At 41.7% G+C, this 25,719-nt stretch overlaps 1 protein-coding gene across 2 annotated transcripts in view; it reads left to right on the forward strand.

The window, feature by feature from the left end:
• The window catches only part of STK4 (serine/threonine kinase 4), a 48,675-nt gene that overhangs the window by 5,022 nt on the left and 17,934 nt on the right, over positions 1-25,719 (forward strand). Inside the window, exons 4-11 of one of the 2 annotated variants that reach the window (XM_058036368.1) lie at positions 970-1,084; positions 1,585-1,749; positions 2,151-2,318; positions 2,886-3,023; positions 3,684-3,812; positions 4,237-4,290; positions 6,055-6,241; positions 18,423-18,580. In XM_058036368.1, coding sequence (XP_057892351.1) covers positions 970-1,084; positions 1,585-1,749; positions 2,151-2,318; positions 2,886-3,023; positions 3,684-3,812; positions 4,237-4,290; positions 6,055-6,241; positions 18,423-18,580 — 1,114 coding nt within the window. The remainder of the gene's footprint in view (positions 1-969; positions 1,085-1,584; positions 1,750-2,150; positions 2,319-2,885; positions 3,024-3,683; positions 3,813-4,236; positions 4,291-6,054; positions 6,242-18,422; positions 18,581-25,719) is intronic. The other variant, XM_058036369.1, reaches the window with a different exon arrangement.

Raw genomic sequence — 25,719 nt, forward strand, 5'->3', positions numbered from 1 at the left:
TAAATGAAGATGACTTAGGGGCAGGCAGCAGAGTGTATCTTGAAAAGAAATTGTTCCTGAAAAATCTTACTGTGTAACTTGAAATGCATTACTACTTTCTCTTAAATTAAATATTAGTGTTGTAAGGCCTAAAGTGAGACCTCAGAGTTGTGAACAGCAGAGGGAGTGAATCACTGGAGCATCACATTTTCTGTGCAAGCATTAAGGGACACTGCAGTGTGACTGACCTGCTAGTTTTAAAGCTTTTTCATTAGAAAATGTTCAGCAGAAAATAAATTAAACACGCTTTTGTTCCTTAGCTCCCTTCCCATCAAATCAGGGACAGTCTTTCTGTTAGTTTCTGCTTTACCTTTTCCAGAGGACACATGGTTTTTCTGAGCAGTGTACTTTACTAGGTTTTTTGCTTCTTGGGCAGCCAGAAAGCTGACTGAGGCAGTCTTAGGTTGTGCTGAGATCCTAAAATATACCCTGGACTAAATCAAAGAGACAAGTAGGTTCACGTGGTAGTGGGGGAACATTTGTCTTTATGAGCATGATAGTTATTTTCCAGCAAATTGTGGGCTTTATTTATTGTTTCTGTTTGTCTGCAAATGTTCTGCAGAAAAACCCCCTTTTCCAGGGGCTGCTGTGGCCTGTTTCCCATTCCCTGTCCTGCCCCAGCACTGACCCTGCTGTAGCCTGGTTCAGACTGAAGGCTAATCACCCCTTGTTTCCGTGGGATTTGTGGGACAGTTTAGCTCCCTGGAGTGACTTGCTGGCAGGTCATGTGAGCCCTGCTGTGGGAGCAGGCTTGGCAGGACTGGGGAGCCCTGTGCAGAATTCAGGGTGTTCTGGAATGCTTCTGCCCTGGGTTGGCACTTCAGCACTGAGTTTCTGAAACGTACTCAGGGTTTCTGCAGTGTATTGTGCTTATTCAGTGATGCTGGTTCCTGGTGTCTGACCCTTTGTTTTATCCTTCTTTTTTCCTAGTCCTCATGTGGTGAAATACTACGGCAGCTATTTCAAGAACACAGACCTGTGGATAGTCATGGAGTACTGTGGGGCTGGATCTGTGTCTGACATTATTCGGTTACGAAATAAAACTGTACGTGTGTCCTTTCTCCTTTGAGGGCAGGGGTGGGACTGTGGGTAGTATGAGTAGTTAGGGCTGAATTCTCAGAGTTCAGTGCCTGACACAACCATTGGCCATAACTTGAGAGATGCAGGTCCTTTGTTACTCTGAAAATGACAAAATTGATTGCACTGAGTTTTGGTTCTCTGGACAATTTAATTGGTGTGTTTGTTTTCTTGAAAACCCAGATTGATTCCAAGTAAGGCCCTACTTTGCCTTACTTTGGTTATTTCAGGATAAGGATTACAAGCTGAGAAAAGGTTGTGGCATATGAAATGTAGTAGTGTGTTTATGTATGCTGGTTGTGATCTAATTCTGCTACATAAGTCACTAACTGATTCCCCATTGGTATGGCAACCTTTAGTGAAGGCAATTAAGTGGCAATTAGTGAATCTCAGTAAAATACAGACCAAAGCACAATAGTGCTGTGTCTCGTCCACTGGCATGCTGGCAGTAACTCTTCCCTTCTTCAGCTCACAGAGGAGGAAATTGCCACAATAGTGCAATCAACACTGAAAGGACTCGAGTACCTGCATTTTATGAGGAAAATACACAGGGACATCAAAGCTGGAAATATATTGCTAAATACAGAGGGACATGCTAAACTTGCTGATTTTGGAGTGGCAGGACAACTTACAGTAAGTAAAACCAGGGTGGCTGTGTACATTTCAGTTTGTATTTTTAACCTGTGTGTGTGATGGGAATGTGGAGCTGGACAAATTGTTCATAGATGGTTTTTAGCACTTTGCACCATGAGATGCTAAACCACCAGCAGATTAGAGCAGATCTTCCTCTGTGGAAGCTGTTACAACTAAGTAATGGTTTGCAATAGCATTTGCTGCTTTTTTTAGTATGCTTTTAAGTTCTGTGAGCACATTTTAATTGATCTTTGCAGACTTCTGTATTCTAGTCTTGCTGAGCCTAATAATCTGCATGCGTGCAAGATAATTGGGGTGATAATTAATGGTGATTAATCTTTAATGACTGTTTATGGCTAATACAGTTGCTGTTGTCTGGATCTTTATCCTTTTCTCCTCAGGACACCATGGCAAAGCGGAACACAGTCATAGGGACCCCATTTTGGATGGCTCCAGAAGTGATTCAGGAAATTGGGTATAATTGTGTGGCAGACATCTGGTCCCTGGGAATCACTGCAATAGAAATGGCTGAAGGAAAGCCACCATATGCAGATATTCATCCCATGAGGGTAAGGACCGTGGCCTTAAATGTGTTGCTGTATGGAAAAGGTTTGATATCATAGCTGGCTGAATCATATATCAGCATGCAATCTTATTTTTAATATATAGAACAAGTTGTTTTCTGTCAGCTCTTTGTACTGTTGATTAAATTTAAACAGGTCTTTGTCAAGAAGAATCTGCATGGCAATAAAAAAAAATCACAGTTCTCTTCTGTTAAGACATAGCTGGTGCTCTGTGTTGGATGTAAAGGGTATTTCCAGCTGGGTTATGCAAAGTGGATTTTTAAATTTTTTTTTTTAATGCAAGCACAAATTTTAGGGACTGAAAAATGTCAGATTCACACTTTTGGGGCCCATAATGGCTCTGCCAGATATGAGCACCTAGTGAGAAAAGTCTGTTTTCCTGCTGCTTGATCCCCGTGAGCAGATTTGTGTGAAATATTGGCACAAACTCCTCGGGGGCAGCACCTGGAAAAGTCACTGTTCTTTAGTACCAGCGTGTGTTTGGGTGTATTTCTGTTGAATCGTTGGTTCTAAGCTTTGCTGTGGAAATCTGAAATACTCTCCTGCTTTCAGGCCATTTTCATGATTCCTACCAATCCTCCTCCAACGTTCCGGAAGCCGGAGCTGTGGTCGGACAATTTCACAGACTTTGTGAAGCAGTGTCTTGTGAAGAGCCCGGAGCAGAGAGCCACTGCCACACAGCTGCTGCAGGTCTGCTTTTCCTAGGAGAGCACAAACTCTGGGGGAGGCTTGCCCAGGGTGGCTCTTGAGATGTTGGTTTCGTTTCTTGCTGCTCCTGCTCACTGCAGATTGTACTTTTTAGTAACTTGTTATAAAAATTTCACACTCAGCTTCAACTTCTCAGTTCTTTAAGAACCAGTCTGACTTCAACTTCCTCTTGTCTTCTCTGGGGTGTTTTTGTTGTTTTGGCTTTCAGAGTTTGTTGTTGGTTTGCTGGTTTGGTTTGGTTTGGATTTGTTGTTTTACTTTCAAATTCCCACCAGCACTGCCAAGAAAGTGTCTCTTAAAACACAAAACAGGGCAGGCTGAGTGTAAGTGGTTGCCCAGAATGTTCCAGGCATGGTAATGGTCTGTGTAATTGATTCTTGACAGCTAAGCTAAGGAAAGAAGTAAGTGGAGCTGTGGGTGGTGAATGAGCCCAAGGTCTCTCATCGGTTGTGCCCTTGGAGCTTGATCTTGTTTGGGGGGTGGAAGTTCTCCCTCCTGTGCCAAACAGAAGGACTGGGTAATTATTTTAGTAATGTTTCAAGTTAAACCTTAATTTGATTTGAAGTAGGCCATAGTAACAGTGTTTTACTGTTCTGTCCTGCTTTGGATGCAATGCTTATTTGTTTTTAAAATGTTTCTCAGCATCCATTTGTTAAAAGTGCCAAAGGAGTATCAATTCTGAGGGACCTGATTAATGAAGCAATGGACATCAAGCTGAAACGCCAAGAGGCACAGCAGCGTGAGCTGGATCAGGAGGATGAAGAAAATTCAGTGAGTATTTAATAGCAGCAGTGTGCAAAGTCCAAACTCTCACTCCTTTCAAAAGGCTTAACTGCTTCAGGTTTTGTTTTTGCAATATTTTGTCCCATTGCCAGTGGATTTGACTTAGTTCTGGAGTTTTCTTCTTTATGAGTGTAACGTGATGGTTGGTCCCTGCTCAAGCTGTATTTGAGTGGGACAGGCAGCATGAGTGGGGTCCTGTTCACCTTACAGTGTAGCTTGAGGCTGGGCTACAACGTGCTGTATGCAGAAGACTTGATTAATTTTTCCAGTTGGATTCTATTATTTATGCAGTAGTGAGAATATTTTCATTGTAGGTTCAGGTCTTAGACTGCTCTCCTTGTACAGAGTAATAACATCATCTCTGATGCACTGTGATATAAGTCTGTTGTGTTGTTTAACTGTTGTGCTTTAGAACATCCCTTATAGAAACTTTCTTCTGCACAAGAGCAACCGACAGAAGCCTGAGGTGAGGGCATGGGAAGTGTTCAGGGCTTGCTGTGGATTTCAGTTTGGCTCTCTGTTTCAGTGGTTACAGCATGTGGATTTGGGAAGCATGTTGAAAACTGGTTTTTGAGCCTCTGCCTGCTTCAGCCTGAGTAAATGAAATGGGCAGCACAAAGCACTGTGTGCCAGCCCTGCTCAGGGGTGACACTTGAGCAGCATGGTCCCTGGTGTCTGTGCTGAACACATTGTGCATCTGGTTTTGCACTCCAGGACTGGGTATTTATTCAGTGTGGAAGTAACTTTATTGGTCACATTGCCATGATGTCAATTCTATGAGTACTGTCCCCACCCTGAGTTTTGTCTTTGCCATCCCTTCTTCCTTTCTGACTGATCTGGGGTCACAGAGGTGGTGTCTGTGTGGTGGAGTTGAGTCCTCTCTGTTGGTGTGTGTGTTCTCCTGAAGCTTCTCTACGCCGTGTCTGCCAGCAGAAAAGCTTCTCAAACACTTCCCAAGTGATGTGAAAACTTCTGATGCAGTCCTTTGCTAAATGATGTGTAGCTAACAAATTTATTACTTCCTCTCACCCACTCAACTCCACACAAAATTAATTCTCCTCTATTAGCATCTTGTGTAGTTTTCTCCTCTCTTGCTGTTGGTTTTGAGGTTGGAAAGTAAATTTTATAGGCACTCTTGACACAACAGGTAAAATGCTGGGAACACCAGAACATGGAGAGGTGACTTCTCTCTTTCCATGACACTGAGATGGAATATTAGAGCTTGATGTGCAACACCTGTGTGCTTTCCTTCTAACATTAACACAGATCAGTAAGGCCATGGTCACATAAAGAATGTGAACTTCATCCTGAGAACAAAACAGGAGCATCTCAGCTAAGGTGAGATGCCTAGAAACTCTACTGTAAACCTGAAAAGGGACTTCTGTTCCTGCAGTTGGATAGCTGGTCCACAATTTCAAGAAACCAAATGGATTGTGGAAATCTTGACCCAGTTCTTCATGAAGTCCTAGTCACTATCCACACTTAACGAAGCACACACCTGATGGAACTGCCACCTTTGGCTAACATAACCCTGCCAGGAAGTTGTTCTGCCAGAATTGGTTTGAAGAGGTTGTGTTTTCCTACAGAATCAGTCTCCTAAGCCTTGGCAGCAGTAATTCCAACTTTTTTTTATTAGTCCCTTTAAGCAAATGGAAAGATAAAAAGTAATTTTCACTGAAAAAAAGTTACCCAACTTTGATCATTTGTTTGAATCCTTTTTAAAGATTTGTAAATGTAGTTAATTTTTTTTCAGTGGCCTTGAAGTTTATAATGAGTAAAACTGCCTAAATGTTAGAAATAGAAAGAAAAACAGGATGAGGGGCTTTTATTTCCATGTGCTACATACTCTCCAGACTTAGACCTCAGTGAGCTGTACCACTGGAGACAGAGGGTTAGGGTCAGCTCTCAGAACTGCCTGCATGAATAGAAACACTAATGACTGATTGAGTGCTCTAATCTACCCTTTCAAACACTTCAGCAGCTTAGAAATGAGATAAACTTCTCAGTGCAAGTTGTATTTATCTGTTCTCTTACTTATCATGCTGGCAGAAAAGTATTCATTAGTTTTCATTACCTGTTTGGAGATGACAGGGAGAGAACAAAGTGCATAAACCAAACGTTGCTTCTGTGTGTGTCTGTAAACAAACCCCTTGAATTAGTGTGACTTAAACACAGCCATTCCTCATGGCACTTCATCAGTAAAATCTGTGTTTGTGGCATGTTTGAACAGGAGGAGGATGAGACAGATTCGGGCACCATGGTGAGGGCGAGTGGAGATGAAACTGGCACAATCAGAGCTGTGAACACCATGAGTGATGGAGCCAACACCATGATAGAGCACGATGGCACCCTGGAGTCCCAGCTGGGCACAATGGTCATCAACACCGAGGAGGAGGAGGAGGAGGGCACCATGAAAAGTAAGGAAACATCTCTGACTTCTAGAGAGTATTTCTTAAAGCTTCATGCGGGCTATGATATGTATTCCCAACCTGCTTTGATAGTTTTGGTTGATTATTGTGTCTTTTGGATGTAGGGAGCCAAACTTTTAGGTCAGTGCTCTCTGAGAAACCTTCCTAGGCCCAAGCCTTCCTAGGCTTTCAAGCCACGGCATAGCTGAAGTGCAATTTCCACAATTTCCACAAGCTTTTGTGTTAATCAAATAAGATCTGATGCTTGCTAGTAATTTGGGGTGGTTTTTTGTCACTTCTGTTTTGCTGGTCTTGTATTTTTCACAGAATGTAGAGGGAGACTCTAACAAGAGGTTAATCACAAGATGTGTGTTGCTTTAGATGATGATCTGGCTGTAACCTGGCCTCTGAAAGCTGAAAGTCTGTTTTAGGAGTGGTGCATTCAATGAAGAGACAGATTTATGAAATGACAGATACATTGAAGGCTTCATCACATCAGGACATGCAGTGGGAGGGGTTGGCCTCTCTGGAGTGGTGCTCTTCCTTTGTGTCACTGCAGGCACTGAGGACAGCCCAGTGAGCTGTGTTGCTGTTTTAGACAACCAAGGTGAAATCCATACTGCCCTAAAAAAACAGGAAAGCTTACTAAAGCCACAAGCCTTGTCAGAGGATGTGAGATTTAAAATTATGTGACTGACAGTCTTACAGCTTGAGCTGGAAAAGAGTTGAAAATGTTTCTTTGATTAAAGAAATGGCAGGGAGAGCCTTCCTAGAAAAGTATGACTACAAGAAAAGGAATCTTTTCTGAATTATGGGTTCTCATAGAAATCCTTTTCCACTGGTTTGTTAAGCTCCCAGTCCTGAGGCAGAGGCAGTCAGGGATGACTCAATGGCCAGCCTGGATGTTTGTTTGCTCAAGGACTGGAGAAAGTGCTGACTGAGGGCTCAGCAGTGCTCAAGTATGATCACCACATGCAAGGCTTGTTCTTTTGGCTCTGGCACTGCTTCCAAAGGCTTCCTTGGCCAGCTGGTATTGAGCCTTTAGCTGTTCTTCACAGGAGTTTGGAAGAAGCCTTTCCTCAGGAATATCTGTGCTGAAAGCTTCTTCCTTGTCAGGGCCCTTTGAAGCTTGTGAAACAATGCTGGGTTTGAGAGGGAGATTTCAGCAGAATCCCTTTGAAGATTTTTCCAAACTTTGATAAACATCATTCAGCTCATTAAAACCCAGAGATGTCAGTCCATGTTGCAGCTTGGGGCAGCAAAGACATTGGTGTGGTGGGACAAGGTTGGTCTAGCAAGGAGATGGATGCAGCAAAAATGTTCTCCAAAGAAAGGGACATTTCAGTGGCATTAAATAAACCTGGTGAAGCTGCAGTTTCTTTACTAACAGCCAGCACTGATAGTCTCTCATCCTCAGTGTGTATTGTTCCATTTCATGGCTCGCAATATCAGAGGTTTTGCTGCCTGGTGCTCCTGCACTGCCAGCACTGCGAAAAGTGAAGCACCTCTTGGATTTATGTTCCATGTTTGACATGTGCTTATCTTCTCTCTATCTGTGAAAGGCTGCAGTGCTTGTGTCTCAAAAGCACCTGGTGCTCTGTGTGCAGTGGTGTTCAGAGGCTCGAGGAGATAGTTTTATTGGATGGATGGATGGATGGATGGATGGATGGATGGATGGATAGATAGATAGATAGATAGATAGATAGATAGATAGATAGATAGATAGATAGATAGATAGATAGATAGATAGATAGATAGATAGATAGATAGATAGATAGCCTTTGATAGTCTCTCTTTATCAAGGTCACCCAGGTTTTGAGCAGAGTTTCAGGGCTGCAGCGCTGCCTTCAGCACAGGGCAGCCTCTGCCCTCAAGAGGGAGCTCCACAACAAGCTCTGGCGCCTCCAGAGCTCCGGGACTGCAAAGTGCGGATTTATTTTAAACCCTCCTTAGACTTCAGGTTCCTTAAGAGCTCGCTGCTCCTCAGCTGCTGCTGTGCAGGGTGTTCACAGCCAGGTGTGGCAGAGATGCTGCAGCAGCCCTGGAGGTGGTGCCTGGCACTGGGACCCTTCCATGCCACGGGCTTCACACAGCAATGCCCACTCAGCCCATTTATTCTGCATTTTGCCTGCTTGTACCTTCATTCCAGCAAATCTGATGTTAATGAAAATGATAACCTTATCTTAACACCCTTTTCTCCTCCTTTTTGGTGTAACTCTGAAATACTGAGGGCACTTCTCAGTTTGTTTTGGGGATGCAAGGCAGTGTCTCTGAGCAGCTTGCCCTATGTGAGGATTCCCTGCAGCTCCATTTTTCAGCTTGCCACTTACATATTCATAACATTCAGTTAAATGCATTTGGCCCTAAAGCTCATCAGCCTGCTGCAGAACCCTCTGGAGAAAATGTTTTTTTGAAATCTTAAATATAAATATAATAATGCTGTTTGAGAACAACTGAGTTTTAAGGAGCTTCATTGAATCATATTTTTAAAGGCACCTATAATTTTTTTTGGCAGTTTGTCTTATGACTCACAATAGAACCTATTTTAAGTCAATAAAAAACTTCTGGTTTGTTTTTTTACATGGTATTATAGCTTCCCTAGGTGTCCTGGGCTTTTTAACTGTAGGTTTCTGAAGTTGTGTTCTAGCCCTTCCTTCTAATTAAAAAGTATAAATCTGTATCTTAACGAGATTTTTGTTTGGTTGTATTTCTTTTTAATGTAAAAAGTGTATAAAGTGTTGTATTTCAGTGTTTTATAGATAGGATTGTCTTAGAAATCTCTAGCAAACAACTTCCAATTGCCTTGAAAGTGCAAACAACTTCAGTAGGCTTGAAAGTGATTCTTGCATAAATCAGTCTGTGACTTCTTAGCTCAGAGGAATCTTAAATTCCACTATTTTACAATAGAGGGGAAGTTTTGTTTTGCAGTCAATTGAGCTGTAATTGTGTTTGCCTAAATTCTTTCATTTGCTTGGCTTTATTCTGGGCACTCAATATAAATAGTCAGGCATCATTAAAAATGTCACTGTGACATTCTGTTACACATTGTGAAAGCACTCAAGTGATTGCCTGAGACTGCAGGTACTAAATTGTGCTGCGACACATTTTACTTCGAAATCGATTGCTGAAAGATTACTTATGGATTGCAGTTAAACTATTCCAGGAAAACTTTAAATGTAGCTGGAGAACTATAGATGAGCAATGATTTGTAATAACAGGCATTTCCATTGTGCTTGAGAGCTGGAATAACTTTGGGGCTGTTAATATGTCTGCAAATGTCATTTTTTAATTTTTTCTATGGGAGAATATATAGTGCTAGTAAACAGTGAAGCATTTTTTATTCTTTATGCTTTTACTTTTCCTTTTTCTGCTTTACTTGCTGTACTTGTTTAGATAGTGGAATCTTGGCATGGATTTGTCTCTTTAAATCAAAGAGTGGAACATAATTTTATAATAATGTTGCCTTCCTTGAACACTGCAATACAATCAGATCCAAGTGAAATTGGATCTAGTTTGTCTAGTACTGTAGTCTGCCCTATTTTCTCTGTTAAAGTACATCTTGCTTGTTTAAGCATCAAATAATTGGTGAATTACACTGGAGGAAGCAGAACTGCCAGCAGCAGTGTGAGTTGCGCTGTCTGGTGTTTGGGTTGAGATGAATGAGGGATCTGGAGACAGGGGAAGGATTGTGGATTTGGGGTTTTTGTTCATGTGGCACACATTCAGTACAGGGTCTGGTGCAGAAATACACCAGAAGCTTTAATATCACTGTTGTCTGTACCTTGATAATGCAATGTGCTGGTAAAAATTATTTAGAGTCTGTAAATGTTAAAATAAAAAAAAATTCCAGGCTTCATTCTTACACAGTTTGAGGTGGCTTGGGTTTTGTTGTGCTTTTACCATGCCCACACTGCTAAGCATGGTTGTGTCATTTTAAAAAAGTATTTCCCCTTTTGAGGGGGAATTGGGCTTCATTAGCAAATTAAATGAGCTAAGATGCAAACTTGGCAATTTCCTATTTGAAAAATGATTCAGAGTAAGCTTGTCATCTTGGTGGCTGTGTGAGACATCCAGTGGGTGACACTTAAACCTCAGCCAGAGAAATGTTTCTGCCAAGACTCAGGAAACATTTTTTCCCCGTGAATTAACCTGAGATTTTTCACATAAAGCATTGACTGTAAAACCTGCAGTGTGAGCAGCAGAATGAGAATGGGTGGCCGAAGGATTATGTGATTGCATTAATATTGTAATTGACTAAAGTATTACTGATGTATAGCTGAGGTAGCTATAATATATATCATTAGTTGTCCAGAAAAGTGCACTGGCACTTCATCCAAATTGCTCATGCAGCTACTGTGGAGAATAACTCTACATCTTGTCAGGATTTCCATCGTGTCTGTGTCAAAGATACTGACCAAAGGTTCTTGTTTTGCCTCTGCTTTTCTCCATGGACAACAACAGCTCTTTGCAGCAGCTTCCCACTACTTAGTGTTATTGATGTCCAGTGGTGCAGTTCTGTGTTTAAAGCAAATTGGTCCCTTTAGTCATAACTGAACCATAAAACACTCCCAGCATTATAATGCATTTAAATAACGTGCTGCTTATACCAACTCCTACATTGATTAAATTGTTCTCGAGCTGTAAGAATCATCCTACTGCCACTCTTGGGGTGTGGAGAATACAAATCTGCACAGAGAAATGTTCCTGTTGCTTTCTGACTTTTAATAGCAGCCTTGCTGGCAAGTTTGACATAAGCAGTGGCCAGCAAAATTTGCTTAAAGAGTATTAAGCTTTGTGAACATGCAGACAGCATTTCTGATGGATGGGAGGTGTTGTGTGTGCTGTCATTTTGTTGTGGGGTTTTTGTTGTGTGTTTTGTTTTTCTTTTGGAACACTGACCCTAGTAATTGAAATATTGGCTCTGTGCAGGCTGGAGAATGAGGGGAAGTTAATCCAGGATCTGAGGGGGATGCTTATCTCCCTTTGGTTGTCCTGCACATCTGACAAAGCTTCATTGCTAAGACAAAGTTAATTACCTGTTTATCTTGTCAGAGATACTGAAATTGGAGAAAGGATGTATGTGTTTAACAGAGCTATTTTTGCTGGTTTTAACAGTTTATTATTGAGCACTCCTGTATTTAGTTAGAAAGTAGGAGATTTTTAATTTTTTTCTGGACAGAAGCATTTTTCTTGGAGAAAATGGGGGATGTGGTTAACAGGGTCCTGAGCACTGTGCAGGAGGCAGAGTGCTTCAGGAGACTCAACCAAGAGACAGAATAGTAGTAAATCACTCAGTAAGTACATCTCTGTCCCATGCACATTCATGCATTTGCACATACAGGCAAACTGCAGCCTACCTGTCTCTTCTAAGAATAAACTTATTCCCTACTGGATCAAAATAAATCCTGGAGAAAGCCTTACTCCTAAGCAGGAAGAAGAAAAACTGTAAACTCTTAAATTTCTTCATTGCAGAAGTTCAAAACCAAATTTGTTTCCACCAGCAGATTTTTCAAGCTTCGGCAGAAAAAAATGTTCATTGCAATGTTGTTTTCTGCTCTCTCTAGATAAGCAAATGAGTTTCTGGCTTATGAATAGGAGGGAGTCAGGAAGTGCTTACTTGGTTCTGTGCCATCTGGGGAGCCTGAGCTCTTACCCACAGGTGCTGGATGTGAAGCCTACATCCCTGCTGATGAGGGTGTTCCTCATTAACATTGATGAGGAGCTGAGCCAGAGGATGCAGAGTGGGAAATGTTCACATTTTGTGGATGCACCTTCACATCTCACTGCCTGTCACGTGCAGTGGCTGCTGGACTCAATTAGCAATTCAGGATAATGAGGTGAAAGACATGAGGTGGCCACTGAAAATCTGTGGTGGAGGAAGGAAGCTGTTCTGTATTTATAATCATGTCTGAGATTTGAAGCAGAGGAGATATAAAAGGAGGTAACCTGACCTTAAGCACCTTCAATTACTGTGAGGATTTCCTCCCCTATTTTTGGAAGGGTTCTCACTGTAGATGTTGCAGCTTTGGGTAAGTGTTGGTGCTCTTCTCCTTAGATGTCTTTCACACCTTATTCATTCATAGGTTGATTTTTATGTTCATTTAGGAGTTTCTTATTAATAGCAGAAGCTGTTGGGAGTGTTTTGGTTTGATTTAATTTGAGACAGGCCATAATTATGAGGAGACTTGTCCTCATAAAGAGATAAAAAATGTTACGTGTTCTGCTTTTAATGTGAGGAAATTTCAGGTGCTCTTGCCATGGGATGAACTTATTAACGATGGAGCAATTTTTGCTCTGGTTGAATAATTTGACATCTCTCTGCTCTGCTGCTTAAAATGACTCAGTCCTCTTCAGACTGTACAAATTATGCTGTCCAGCTGCTAAAGTTCATCTGTGATCTCTAAAAAATAGCCCAAAGTAAAGAAAACTGCAGTTCCATTTGGAATTTAATATTAATGAAGAGTTGCTTACACATGACCATCAGGCACTCTTTTTGTGCATCCTAAGTTTGTATTTCCAGTCTCAAAGTTACATAATTGAATATAAAGCAGCAGCTTACTGAGACTAGTGAGGACTAAGGCTTAGTAGAGGTTGCAGCCTCTGAATTTTTGACAAATGCACATACATATACCAAGGATCATGTCTTAGTTGGAAATCACTAATCGCTTAGCTGATCACTTCATTGTAAATCAGTTTGTAGCATTATCTCCTGACTGTGCCCAGCCATAACTCCAGCTCCAATTTTTGTGGTATAGGGAGGAAATCCAATCATTGTGACTTCAAGAACAGGTATTTGAGTGTTAACTGTATAAACTGCACACAAAATGTGTTCCTGAGGTTATCTTACTCTCCCTCTCATGACAAGCTTTGTAACTCCAGAATATTCACCCCAGGTAGACCTTAGCAATCCCTTTCAAGAGGAAAGAATAATAAAACAAGGATTTTTCTGATGTCAAGTTTGAGTAGAGAAGAATAATTTTGGAGAAAAGCAGAAATTTTAGTTTCATTGCTCAGCAAGCTTGTTCAGATAGATAGAAGGCCTTTGTAAATCTCACTTTCTTTTTGAAAGCATCCTTTGAAGCTTGTAAGCTTCTGAAAATTTTCAATTGTGAGAGCTAATTTGGCAAAATCAACGAAATGAGTCTTTTGATTTCTGGGGCTAGATGATAGCAAGTGATCTGGTTCCATGGATATTCTTTACTGCTGAGTATGAAAAGTAAATCTCTTGCTGGTTTGATTGACTGGGCTGTTTCTTCTTTATCATTCTGCTTTCTCTGCAGCATCATATGGAAATGCAAATGGCTTGGAGGCTCTCCACACCTTCTTTGTCATCTTTTGCTTCATGTGAGGTGGTTTGTATGCTGCAGCCAGCCCCTAAGACTGACCTATTCCGTCCCCTCAATTATTCAGACATTTTTGGAAAGGAGTGGACTGTTGTTCAGTTTTTTCCTTACAAGTTGCCCTTGCTGTAGCCTGGCAGAGAAGGGGATCCAAGTGCTGGTTTCTTGCAGAGCCCTGCCTGTACCTGTCAGTTGTCTTTGGGCTGTTTGTGCTTGGAGAGGGACCTTGCCACGTGCAGTTGGACGTTGCTTTCCAGTGCTGAAGGACAGCACAGAAATGGAAATTTACAGGGATACTTGTTGTGCTCAACTCAGAGCATTCTCTACCTTTGGACCCACTAGTTTCACACTTTTTTCTGTTCTCAGACACAATAGTACTGGTGTTTTTATACTTTTTAAGCATGACTTTAAAACCATGTGAGTTTTCCATGGAGGGCTTCTGCTCTTCACAGAATGCAGGCTGAGTTCTGAGCAGCCCTCCCTGCTCTGCACAGCCACTCTGAACCTGCAATTCTGCAGTCAGTTGGACCAGCCCCAGCAGAGCTGTGGTGTTCCATTTGTGTAATTAATATAGCTCCTAAAAGATGACTGCATATCTAAATGATAGACCTTTAATGGCTCCAGGGAGCTCTCATGGCTCATCCTTAGAAGCAACTCTTTAGATTCCAAAATAGATGCAACAGTGAAGCCTTTCTTGTCACCACGGGGTGACCTTCTCATAAAAGGCTCTTCTCCACCACAGTTGTGATCTCACTTGCTGTCAAATGTTCATATTTTAGCCTAACCCTATAAAATTAGGAAGTTAAATGCTTTTTGGCACGGCTGCATTTGGTGCGGTGTCATCTTTCAGCAGCATCTGCTTCTGCAAATAGCAGGGATCGATTTTGGTCTTTGGCTGCCTGTTATCAAAATTTTAAAGATATGGTGGTGTGACTCTTGTGTTGAATTAATAGCAGGTCATCTTTGGAAAGATGACACTGCTGCTAAGTGCTAAGATTGACGAAAAGAAGTTCAGTTGTGCTGGGATTATAATTGATTTGGTGTAATGTCTTTCTGTCTCCAGGAGCGTTTCTGTCCATCTTGCTGCATCCACACCCCTACAGAGATCATAGCAGCAACTAAAATTTCAGATATCTTAGATCTGCATCACAGCTATTTCTCCTTTTATATTGCCATCTCTTTTTTTCCCCCATTTTTTGTCAGTTAGCAATCTCTGCTTCATATCAGTTAAAGCAGCACTAAGACGCAGTGTAATGTGTTGATGTGTGGAAATGTACTACAATTGATGACTAAATGTACTTAAATTGGTGACTAAATGTATTTAAATTGGTGACTAAATGTTGCTTGTGTTTGCAAGGCCTAAGGTGCTGCAGGGTGAGAGGTGTCTGATGGTGGGTGTGAAGAGCATGTGCCACAGAAGCACTTGGGTGGGCAGGGAGCTCTGGTGTTCATCATGCTGATTCCCTGTGTGCAATTGTCCCTGGAATGGGACAAGTGCAAAGTCAGATCTGGTTGCTCCAGGCCTTGCAAAGTCACCCCAGTCCCATTCTGTTGCACAACCATCCTTGCTGTGAAACTTCCTTCCTTTTGTTCAGCTGAGTTACCCTTTGCAGCACTTCATTTCCCCTTGTCCTCTCACTGGGAGATCTCACAGAAAGTTCACTGCCCTGCACTTCAGGAGAGCAGATTTTGGCCTCTTCAGGAGTAAGTTTGGTAGAGTATCATGGAATAAAGTCATGGAGGGAAAAGGGGCCCAAAAAGCTGGTTCAAAAATCCAAGGCTAACTTCCTCCAAGCTCAGTAGCAATGCATCCTGACAGTGGGAAAGTCAGGCAAAAATGCCCTGAGGACTGCATGGATGAACAAGGATCTCCTGGACAAACTCAGCCATAAAAAGGAAGCCTGTAGGGTAAAAGCAAGGACAGGTAGCATGGGAGAAATTCACAGAGATTGTCCGAGCAGCCAGGGATCAGGTTAGGAGAGCTGAAACCCTGATAGAATTAAGTATGGCCAGGGGCATCAAGGGCAGCAAGAAAATCTTCTACAGGTCCATAGTTTTCCCTGTTCTTCCTTTTGTCACTGACAGCCCTGAGCTGTGTGGTGCAGGTGGCATGCTGGATTAAGGGGTGCCCTCAGTGGGACCTGGGCACACGGGAGAGGTGGGACTCTGCAAATCTCTTCTGCCCAGTGCAAGTGCTGCAGTTCTGGTAAAACACAAGATGTGAGGAAATGAGCATGGTTATTTTAACTGACACCCTGAATTAAGTTCTGTTTTGAGTGAACAGTTTTTTAGGAAGTAAATAGACAAGAACTGAATAAGCCAATGTCACTGGATTGAAACATTTGCTTTCACAGTCTCTTCTGCTGCAAACAGTGATCTTCGAAACAGAATACAAACATGATTTAGATTTTCTCTTTTTCTCCCCCTAGGAAGTCTTAATTGTTGAGACCCAGGCTGGCTGTCTGTGAGCTGTGTATAGATTAGCCTGACTAGTTATGAATTCCTCTCTTTCTACAAAATTAGTTGGTGTTAAACATTGCCATGACTTTCCATAATAACTTACCTCCTGCTTCAAGCAGGCTGAGCTGCAGCAGGGTACAAGGGGTGTGTTTACTTCATTCTAAATAAATGTTTTATCACTCAGCAGTAATTGGATTGTGATTGTATTTCAGTAATTATTCCCAACAGCAAAGCTGTTCTCCACTTTGCAGACGTGTTCTCTGCCTGACCTTCACGCTGCTGGTCTGAAGGTGTCTTTCTTGATCTAATTATGTATGATGAGTTCTTTAGTTTTGTTTTTTAAAATAAGGGGAACTACTGCCAGGGGTATAATAATTTTGTCTTTGCTCCAGTTGTCATGGTGCAAAAGTATCAGCACTTCAGTTCATGCTTGAGCTTTTAGCTGGCCCTGGAGAGGCAGAATGATGCATGGCTTTTTCAAAATGCATCCTGACATTTAGGGCTGTGCAGAACCACACTTCTCTCAGTATCACAACCCAAATATCCTGCCAAGATTTCTCATACTTTGTAGAAATTTGTTCTATAGACAAATAATTTCCTAGTGTATCTTGTAGCTGACCAAGGACTTCATCCACTTATCTGAGGTTCAGACAGAGTCTGCCAGGGAAGTTCTGGATCACTGGGTGGCAATTTTGTATGCAAGAATAATATTCTGTGATTAAATCTTAATGAGTTTCCAGAGCAGCTAATATTTTTTCAAGAGGAAAGCGCTGCTGGATGTCCTCAGAGAGGACTGGTTTGTGACAGCCTGCCTTCTGTACAGACTCTTGTGGGAGAGTCTCTGCATTACACAGACCTTGCCAACCCATCACAGGACATCCCCTGTGTGCCTGTTGGAAGCTCTAAACTCTTGGTTGGTTGCCTGCCTGACAGATTATATTTATTTCAAACGTATGGCATTCAGCGCTGAACTTATTTCTGCACTCCAGACTTTAGGCTGTTCTGATGCCATTTTCTGCTAACTCCAGCCCTGATCCTGCTTTCTGAAAATTGTGGTTTCTGCATCACCTAAAACATATGTTTCAAGTATGAGTAGCTTATTCTGGAGAACCTTGTGTTACAGAACAGAAGCATTCAGTGGGTTACAGTGCTTGCTTCCGTGCTGCTCACAGCTTTTGGGGATTTCAGGAGCAGGGCAGTGGCACTGAGCTGTGAGCAGCCTGCAGCTGTGCCTGCAGCTCTCGTGGTCCTGTGCTGCAGCCCTGTTAAAGCACATTTGCTGCCTCTTGCTTTGGACTGAGACTCTTCAGGAATTAGCTGTGCTGAAGCTCAGGACAGCCCAGTTTAGGTGTGCACAGCTGGGCAGCATCTGGTGCTGGACTGGTTGCACTGATGAAGAAATCTTCCCTTGGAGATGCTGGAAGCCTTGTAACCTTGACTTGCTGTGGAGTTAAATTTCATGTTTTCTTCCTGTTTTGGCTTTTTTTTTGTTGCTGTCTGTGTTGGGAATTAGCATTTCCATCCTCTCACATTTCATCACTTCCTTCCTTACTGTGCTGTCATCACCCTACAAATGAAGCCACCCTCCCATTTCTTATTACCCCAAGTTTCTTAATTAGAGCCTAGAAATGAATGGTTCATCTGTATAGCTGCCTTGTTGAGTCTAAGTCTAAGCATTTCTTCCACTATGAAAGTTGGTTCTAAGTCTAAGCATTTCTTCCACTAAGAAAGTTGGTTCACAAGAGCTAATTTACAAAAATAAAACTAGGGCAGTAAACTTGATCACCTACTGACTATTTATAAAAAGAAAAAAAACCCCAAATTTTGAAAGCTAAATAAGCCTTTCCACCCAAACAATGTAGTAAAGTTGACTGCTTCTACCCAAGGCAAATTTTGTGGTCTTTATAAGGTGTTTGTGGTCTTTGAAAGCCTCATTTTTGTCCTGTTCACAAATGTGAAGGTGAGTTTCTTGTAAAGCAGCAGTGTTAATTTTGAAGTTTGCTTCTTTAGCAGTGCATCCTGGCTGGGATGGAGGAGCCCAGCCTGTCTGGCCAGCAGCTGCTCCGTTCTGGCATTCAGGGCATGGGCTTGGTTACCTGGAGTGCTCTGGCAGGGATGGATTGCAGGTCTAGAGGCCAAGGCCTCCAGCACTGTAATCACTTCTGTGCTGGGATTTCAGCTCTCCTTCTGCACTTTTCTCTCTCTCTGCCGTCAGTTTTATGATGGAAAAGCTGCTGAAAAATAGTATTTTAGCAAGTGGTTTAGCAGTACTGTGTGATTTAGTGTGTGCTAAAAAAAATAAAATCACTTCTGGGTATGATATAGGGCTGTATAACCAAAATTGTATTTTTCAAAACAACAAATTTTTTTCTTATTTTTAATGCTTCCAGGGAGGGATGAAACAATGCAGCCAGCCAGACCATCATTCCTTGAATACTTTGAACAGAAGGAGAAGGAGAATCAAATCAATAGCTTTGGGAAGAATGTTTCTGGCCAGACAAAAAATTCATCTGATTGGAAAGTACCACAGGATGGAGACTACGAATTTGTAAGTCTATACTTTGAAATTCAATCAGTGTGACAATCTTTAAGAATTTTAGTCAGCTGCCATGAGATTATTTCTTGTTTTGACAGACTAATGGAAACTTGAGGAGGTTCTAATTGCTAATGCATTTGGATGGGGCATTTTGAAAAACTGGTTTTCTTTATGTATTTCTCAGTAATCACAGCCAGTCATTATCTGTAAACGTTCCTTGTTTAAAAGCAAACAAAGGAACAAAAAAGCCTGAGGACATGAAGGTATAAGCTGTCTTGCTTTACTTGCCCATTATGCATTTACAATTAAAAAAAAATAATTCCAGATGGCAGTTGGAAAATGCAAATCCTCAGTGTCTAGTGCTTGACAAAGAATAGCGTTAGAACTATTAAATTTCCTTGTTTTTCTCAAGCTTTGGCACTGGATTTTGTTTTATTATACAAACATCAAGCTTGTCTTCATTTCTCGTTTCAAATCCTTATTTTCATTCTTTCTTCCTAAGGCTGACATGCTCAGAAATTTCAGGAACTTCTCAGAAGTTCAAAGAAAGACCCGTTATTCATAAATTTGATTTCAGTTTTTGTGTGTGTGTGTGAGGATGTAAAATTTCATGTTTGATTTCGCAAAGCCAGAAGATACTGGGCATTGTTCCCTCCTCATTTTTCTGCAGTGATCTTTCACTGTGGGCACTTTTTGCCCTTTCAGTGCCTGCCTGTGGTTCAGGCTGTCACTCTGGCAGTAGCTGGTGATATTCACCCCCCAAACTGTGCAAAGCAAATTCCCTCTGCTGTTCACAACTCGGGGAGATGCCTCCCTTCAAGGCTGGAATAACAGCTGGAGCTTTTCTTTCTCTTCCTGTAGATTGTATAGATTTACTGCTGTTATTTTGTTGTCTTTGCTCCTGCTTTTCTTATTTTCTTGCTCAGGCTGCAAAGAATAGCTGAGGGGACCTCCTGCATTCCCTCCCTCGTAGCCCTCTGCACTCTTATCTTTGTTATCTTTGGTCACTGCATAAATGAGTTTTGTGCAAAAATAACCCTCAAGCTGCCTGTGTCTCACAGGGCCTGGGCCCAACACACCATTCCAGTCAAGTCAGATACTTCATTTATCTCATTCACCTCGTGCTGTACCTTAATTGAATGATAAACAATTGGTTTTTAATGAGTGGCATTTCCCAGGAGACAAGGGCTGCTTCAGAGGATCTTCAGAGTTTTTTATAGTCTGCAGGGGATGGCCCAGGGGGAAATTTGCTGTAATTATTTTCCTTTCTCATTGGGTTGATAACAAGTTTAGCAGTGTATTTCCTCTGAGTGGGAGCTGTAGGTGCAGGGAACACCCAGCCAGCACAGGCAGCACAAGCAAAGCTCTCTGCCCTTTCCAGCAAGCAGGACCCACAAATATTTTCAGAACATGAAAAGCAACTCTTGTGACGTGTGTGACCCTGTTTACTGATTTCCATTAGGACTGCAGTATTGCCACGTGCACAGATTCCCACTGTGCTGGAAGCAATAAAAATGAGCAATAAATTGGCCTTTGGGTCACCTTTGTGAAGGAATTTGTAGAAATTTCACTTCCCAGCTCTGTGTGTTTCTCTAGTTCAGTTGTGTATGAATGTACCAGCCTGCCTTGCATATAAATTTTGGAACAAAGCTGCTTTTCTTCCTGTAGGATGAGAAAATTGCTTGAAAGCAGCTTTAATAAATAACGTGGGTGTTTTTATTGCCCTTATCTGAGGGTTTGTACAAGCTCACGTTGTATAATGTAGTCAAAGACTTAAAATCATGGATTATTCCCATTTGGATAAAAATTGATTGATTTGATGACTATCTATGGGTAAAAGTCATGCTTATTAATGATTTATTAATTGAAAGCATCAGTGTAATAAGCACTGTGGAATAAGAAAAAAGGCATTAATCAGTTGTATCCAGTTCCTCTGTCCTAGACCTGCCTGCAGCTATAATTTCTGCATTGCCAAAGTAGGCAGGTTTGAGCAGCCTTTTTCTCCAGTTTGCAGCATTCCAAGTAGAGATGAGATCAGTGAGATGCCAGGTAAATCTTTGTTCCTCTGGGCATTAAGAAATGATTGAAATATTATTGCTTTCTGCTACTGCAGACTACATAAATTTGCCTTCTCTCCTTTTCTGTATTCCTCTCCCTCCTGTGTGACTAGCACCTGGAGTCTCCTGTCTTCCAAAACAAACCAAAAAAAAGCAATATTAAATTACAAAAGATTTTTACTCTTTTTTTGCCTGTGGCAAAACCATTTGACCTTTTCTTGACTAACATTGTTGTTCTGAAGCAGGCAAATAAGACACTATTTATATCACAATGGCAATGTCACATTAGATGAGGGTTAGATTGAGTCAACCCCATCCTCTGCAGAGCTGAAAACCCAGAGATCCCCTTCTGAAAGGTGATGAACTCCTAAATTCCTCCTAACTGTGATGCTTGGCAGTGTTCTGGTTGTGGTCAGAGATGGCATTAATCCAAAGTATTTCCAGAAAAGTATTTGCAGCCTTGGATTTCTGAGGTGGAAGTTGTTATTAAATGATTAGTCAGTGCCTGATGCTGTTCATGTTTATCCCCTCTCATGTTTGAGCAAGGATCTTTAAGCCCTGTTTGACTGTGAACAATATTTTCAACAACATTATGATTTATTTAACGTGGGGAGAAAAATACTAATTATGGGCAAAAATTCTTGCTTTTAGGAAGAACATAACAAACTCTAGCAGAGATTGCTGCAGGGGTAGGCTGATAATAGGCAGGCTGCATTGTATGGATAATTCCTAATTGCCATAATCAGATCTCAGAATTTTTGTTGTTGCATTTGATTTTGCCAGTGAACATTAGTCACATGCTGTTGCACAGACTTAATAATGCTAGAAGATTTGTTTAGACAATGTCCTACATTTTTTCCCTTTAATCTTTCAGTAGTACTGTAACATATAGGGAAATTAGCTGTGTAGTGTTTCCTGCCCTTAGACACAACAAATCCTTTACTTATTCCTATTTTAAAAGCCTTTTAACTGCTCTGAGCACGTCAGTATTCTAATATCACTTGTGGTTAAAGCACAATCACTTGTTTTTATTCTGGCCCTGCTTGAAAGGCCCTCAGTGTTGCCAAACCCATTGTAGCACATATTTGTGGATCAGCCACTCATGAATGTTAGGTATTACATCAGTAATCCTTTTATTGAAAGCCTGTTTTGTTAGCAAATTAGCAGGTGCCAGCCTCTCCTGGCTTGTGGCAGCTTTGACAACACTGAAACCTTTTCAATTTTATTCCATGAGTGTGGTTCCACAGGCAAAAATCAGTGGCACTTGGGCCCCAGTGTGTCTCCAATTTTGCCATCATGATGTGGCTGTGGGTTTTTTAAAATACCTGTAGTGTTGAGCTTAGGTTTTGCTGTAATTCTAAGTCATATTTTTTCATTTATCAGTGAATTTTTGCCATCCTGGGGGCTTGTTTTGGATGTCAAGTGAAGTCGGACATGAACTTCTAACAGAGATTAGGGCAGGAGTGCTGCAGGACATCAAGTCCTGATGGAATTGGAGCTGTTTGCTCCAAGGCTTTCTTTGATTCCAGCACCTGTGGATGTGCCAAGCATTCCTTGCCTTGTGGGGTGCCTGTTGAGAGCTGGATTGGTGCAGGCACTGTCCTGCTCTGCAGCTCTCCCTGTGCTGCCCTGCAGAGCTGCAGGAGGGAGCTGGGCTGTTGAAGGAGGCAATGCCATTCCCCTGCAGGAACTCCTGCTTTTCTGCACTGGCAATCTCCATCCTGCTGGGAAGGAAGATAACAACCAGAATCAAGGTTTATGTCTTTTTCCTAAGAAGTGTGCTGCTTCTTTTGGGAAAACCTTGATTTTCTTACATCTGCAAGGTCTTGGTGAGTCAGACCTGTTCCCATTCCTGCAATTATCAACAGCCCTGATGTGGGCCCATCCTTCTCTCCTTGGCTTAATGGAGAGGATCTGCATTCACAGGTCCTCTCATTGAAGCAGAGACACTCTGGAGCAGAGCTTCTGTCCTTAGGAAAATAAAACTAACACATACTGTCACTGTCATATTGTCTGAAAATTCCCTTTGCCAGGATTTCTTCTCCTGGGAAGCTGAGACTCCTCAAAGAAAAATGAGAACAATAATTATCTGATCCGCTTCTCCTGTGTTTTGCTGCTTTGGAATGTGGAAATTGTTTATCCAACATGTGAATTGTTTTTACTTAATGACCAATCATGGTCCAGCTTTGTCAGGACTCTGGAAGGAGTCAGAAGCTTTCATTATCATTCTTGTTAAGCCTTCTGTCTGTATCCCTTCTTTATTCTTTAGTATAGTTATAATATAGTATAGAATAGTATAGTGTAGTTATAATATAGTATAGTATAGTTATAATATAGTATGGTTATAATATAGGATAGATATAATATAGGATAGATATAATATAGGATAGATATAATATAGGATAGATATAGTATGATATGATACCATATGATATGATTATAATATAATATAATATAATATAATATAATATAATATAATATAATATAATATAATATAATATAATATAATATAATATAATATAATATAATATAATATAATATAATATAATATAATATAATATAATATAATGCCTTCTAAGAACATGGAGTCAGATTCTCAATTCCTCCTTCATCCAGGGGACCCAGAATATACCCCGGAGGATGTCAGGCTTTGCAGAAGTGGAAGCAGTAGACGTGGCCAGTTTGTCACATTTCTGTGGAAGGTGACAATTGCCGTGGCCTTTGGTCACAGTGCCACCACCCTGCTGGGAGTGAGCCTGTGTTTGTTCCAGCCCTGTGTCCATGCTGGGAGTGCCATTCTCTGGGCTGGCTCATCCCTCTAGCTCCCTCTGAGCTGTGTCTCCCTGGCTGCTGATGGGAATTCCTTTGGGCAGGAAAGATTGCTGTGATTTCCCTGCACTCCAAAGCAGCCTGCATCACTTCTCAGTGCACAGTGTCAGCTGTTTCTCTGCTGCTGCTGCTGGGGAGGGCTGTCCTGCAAGCAGCAGAGCTGTGGCTTAGGAAATTTTTCCAGGGGGAAATAAAGGATGAGCAGGAGGTGTTAATTAGCTCTAATTGGGAGGAAGAATTCAAGAGCTCATCAGCTGCCACTTCTGCCAGGGCGGCACAGGCAGAGCCCCCAAGTACAATCAACAGTCTGGTCTGTCTGTCCCGTTCCTGCCTGTCAGAGAAGGAGCTTCAGTGATTGCAGGAGCTGTGGGGTCACACCCAGCTCTTGCCCACCTGTTGATCCCTTCCCAGTTGTTTCAGCTGCTACTTCCAAAGTCTCAGGCCACAATTTGCTGTCCATGTGTGACTTCTGTGTGGAATGTGCTCCTTAAAACAGACCGGTGTTGAAATGAGACATCTTCATTTCAGAAGTGTCTGTGCACCACTTACTCTGGCCTGTCACAGACAAATTTTATGAAAAACCCTTTCCTTAGGACTTTTTCTCCTGAGAAGCTGAGGGGCCCCAAGAACAAAATGTAAACAATGGTTATCTGCTGCTGTGGAATGCAACAGGTGCATCTGTGATTGGTCTCACACCAATCACAGATGGTTTCTAATTAATGGCCAGTCACAGTCAGCTGGCTCGGACTGTCTGGTCAGTCACAAGATTTCATTATCATTCTTTCCTATTCCTTTCTTTCCTTCCTAGCCGCCTTCTGATGAAATCCTTTCTTCTATTCTTTTAGTATAGTTTTAATATAATATATGCAATAAAATAATAAAGCAAGCCTTCTGAAACATGGAGTCAGATCCTCGTCTGTTCCCTCATCCTCAGACCCCTGTGAACACTGTCACACGGGCCTCTGGTTCTGTTTGTTCACCCTGTGCTGCCCAGGGCTCCTTGGAGCTGGAGGCTGTAGGAGCTGGATGCTGCCTCACCAAGCCGGTGGTCTGACAAGTGCTTGAAGCAAAACATCAAGGAAACTCTTAAAATTTAATTAAGTCCAATTTCTAAAAGTATATTTGCCTCCTTTGGAGATCTTAAATTGCAGGAGTTGGTATTACAACTGCAGTCTCCTTCAAATAGCTGAATAACTGTATGTCCCTTTATAATTATTTGATAGGAAACTGATATTTTCTCTGTCTATAAGCAGCTTCTGGCTAGGGCTTTTAACAGCTACTGCTTAGATTTTTCTTTTTTTACAAGTATAATGTAGATAAAAGCAAACCTTCCTCTTCCCTGAGTGAAAAATATAATTATTTTTCTTGAAGTAGTAAAGAAAAATAAAATTTTCTGTTTACTGGAGACAGTGATTGATTGTGGTGATCTCACCTGGGATACTCTGTTGTTATTCACATCCTCATTTCTGTGATTTTACTAAGTAGTTCAAAATGTTACATTGGAACCAGATTTTTAAAATAAATAAATAAGGAAACCCAATTCTGATATCTTTACCAGTAGAAAAGGGAAGTGTGTTGGTAATGGTGTCTTCAGCTTGTTTAGCCTGAACAAGAGGCTGTTTGTTTGCAGTGAAAATGGGAATGTGAATCTGGTTAGACAAGTTAGGTATTGGTGTGACAGCAAGAAATTGAAGCGTATAGAAAACTGAATTCTTTCAGAGCAAGGCTGCCAGAGCACCAGGACCATGGTATATTTTTTATATGTATTTTATTCTGTATTTTAGGGTAGACAGCAGCCTGCAGATCAGAGTCTCTGTGTGTCAGGTGTGGTCCAGGCAGGCAAGACCCAGCCACGGGGGATGGCAGTGGGCTGGAACCCAGGCCAGGGAGTGCTGGGGTTTCTGCTGCTCACAGTGACCCCAAGATGTGTTAGAAAGTCTCTTTTCCCAGCCTGCCCATTGAAGAAGGAGAGCTGAAGAGCCTCTTCAGTTCTCATTCTCAAGATTGTGTATTGTTCCTTATCTATAAAATTCTTTCTCCTGTCTAGCTGAGGTCCATCCAGCAGGACAGACAGAGGCACTCTGCCTGCCCCCAGGCTGATGTTATCTTTTTATACAAAAAACTTTGTGTACATTATTTACCATAACTTCCCAATACCTATCACCTATGTTAGACAGTGAGCTTCTAACTAATCCAAAAGTGCCAACATCACAGCAGAAGATGGAGGCCAAGAAGAAGGAGGAGAAAGGCTGGACACGCCCAGAT

Source organism: Melospiza georgiana, chromosome 17 (assembly GCF_028018845.1).
Source record: "Melospiza georgiana isolate bMelGeo1 chromosome 17, bMelGeo1.pri, whole genome shotgun sequence".
Taxonomy (NCBI): Eukaryota; Metazoa; Chordata; class Aves; order Passeriformes; family Passerellidae; genus Melospiza; species Melospiza georgiana.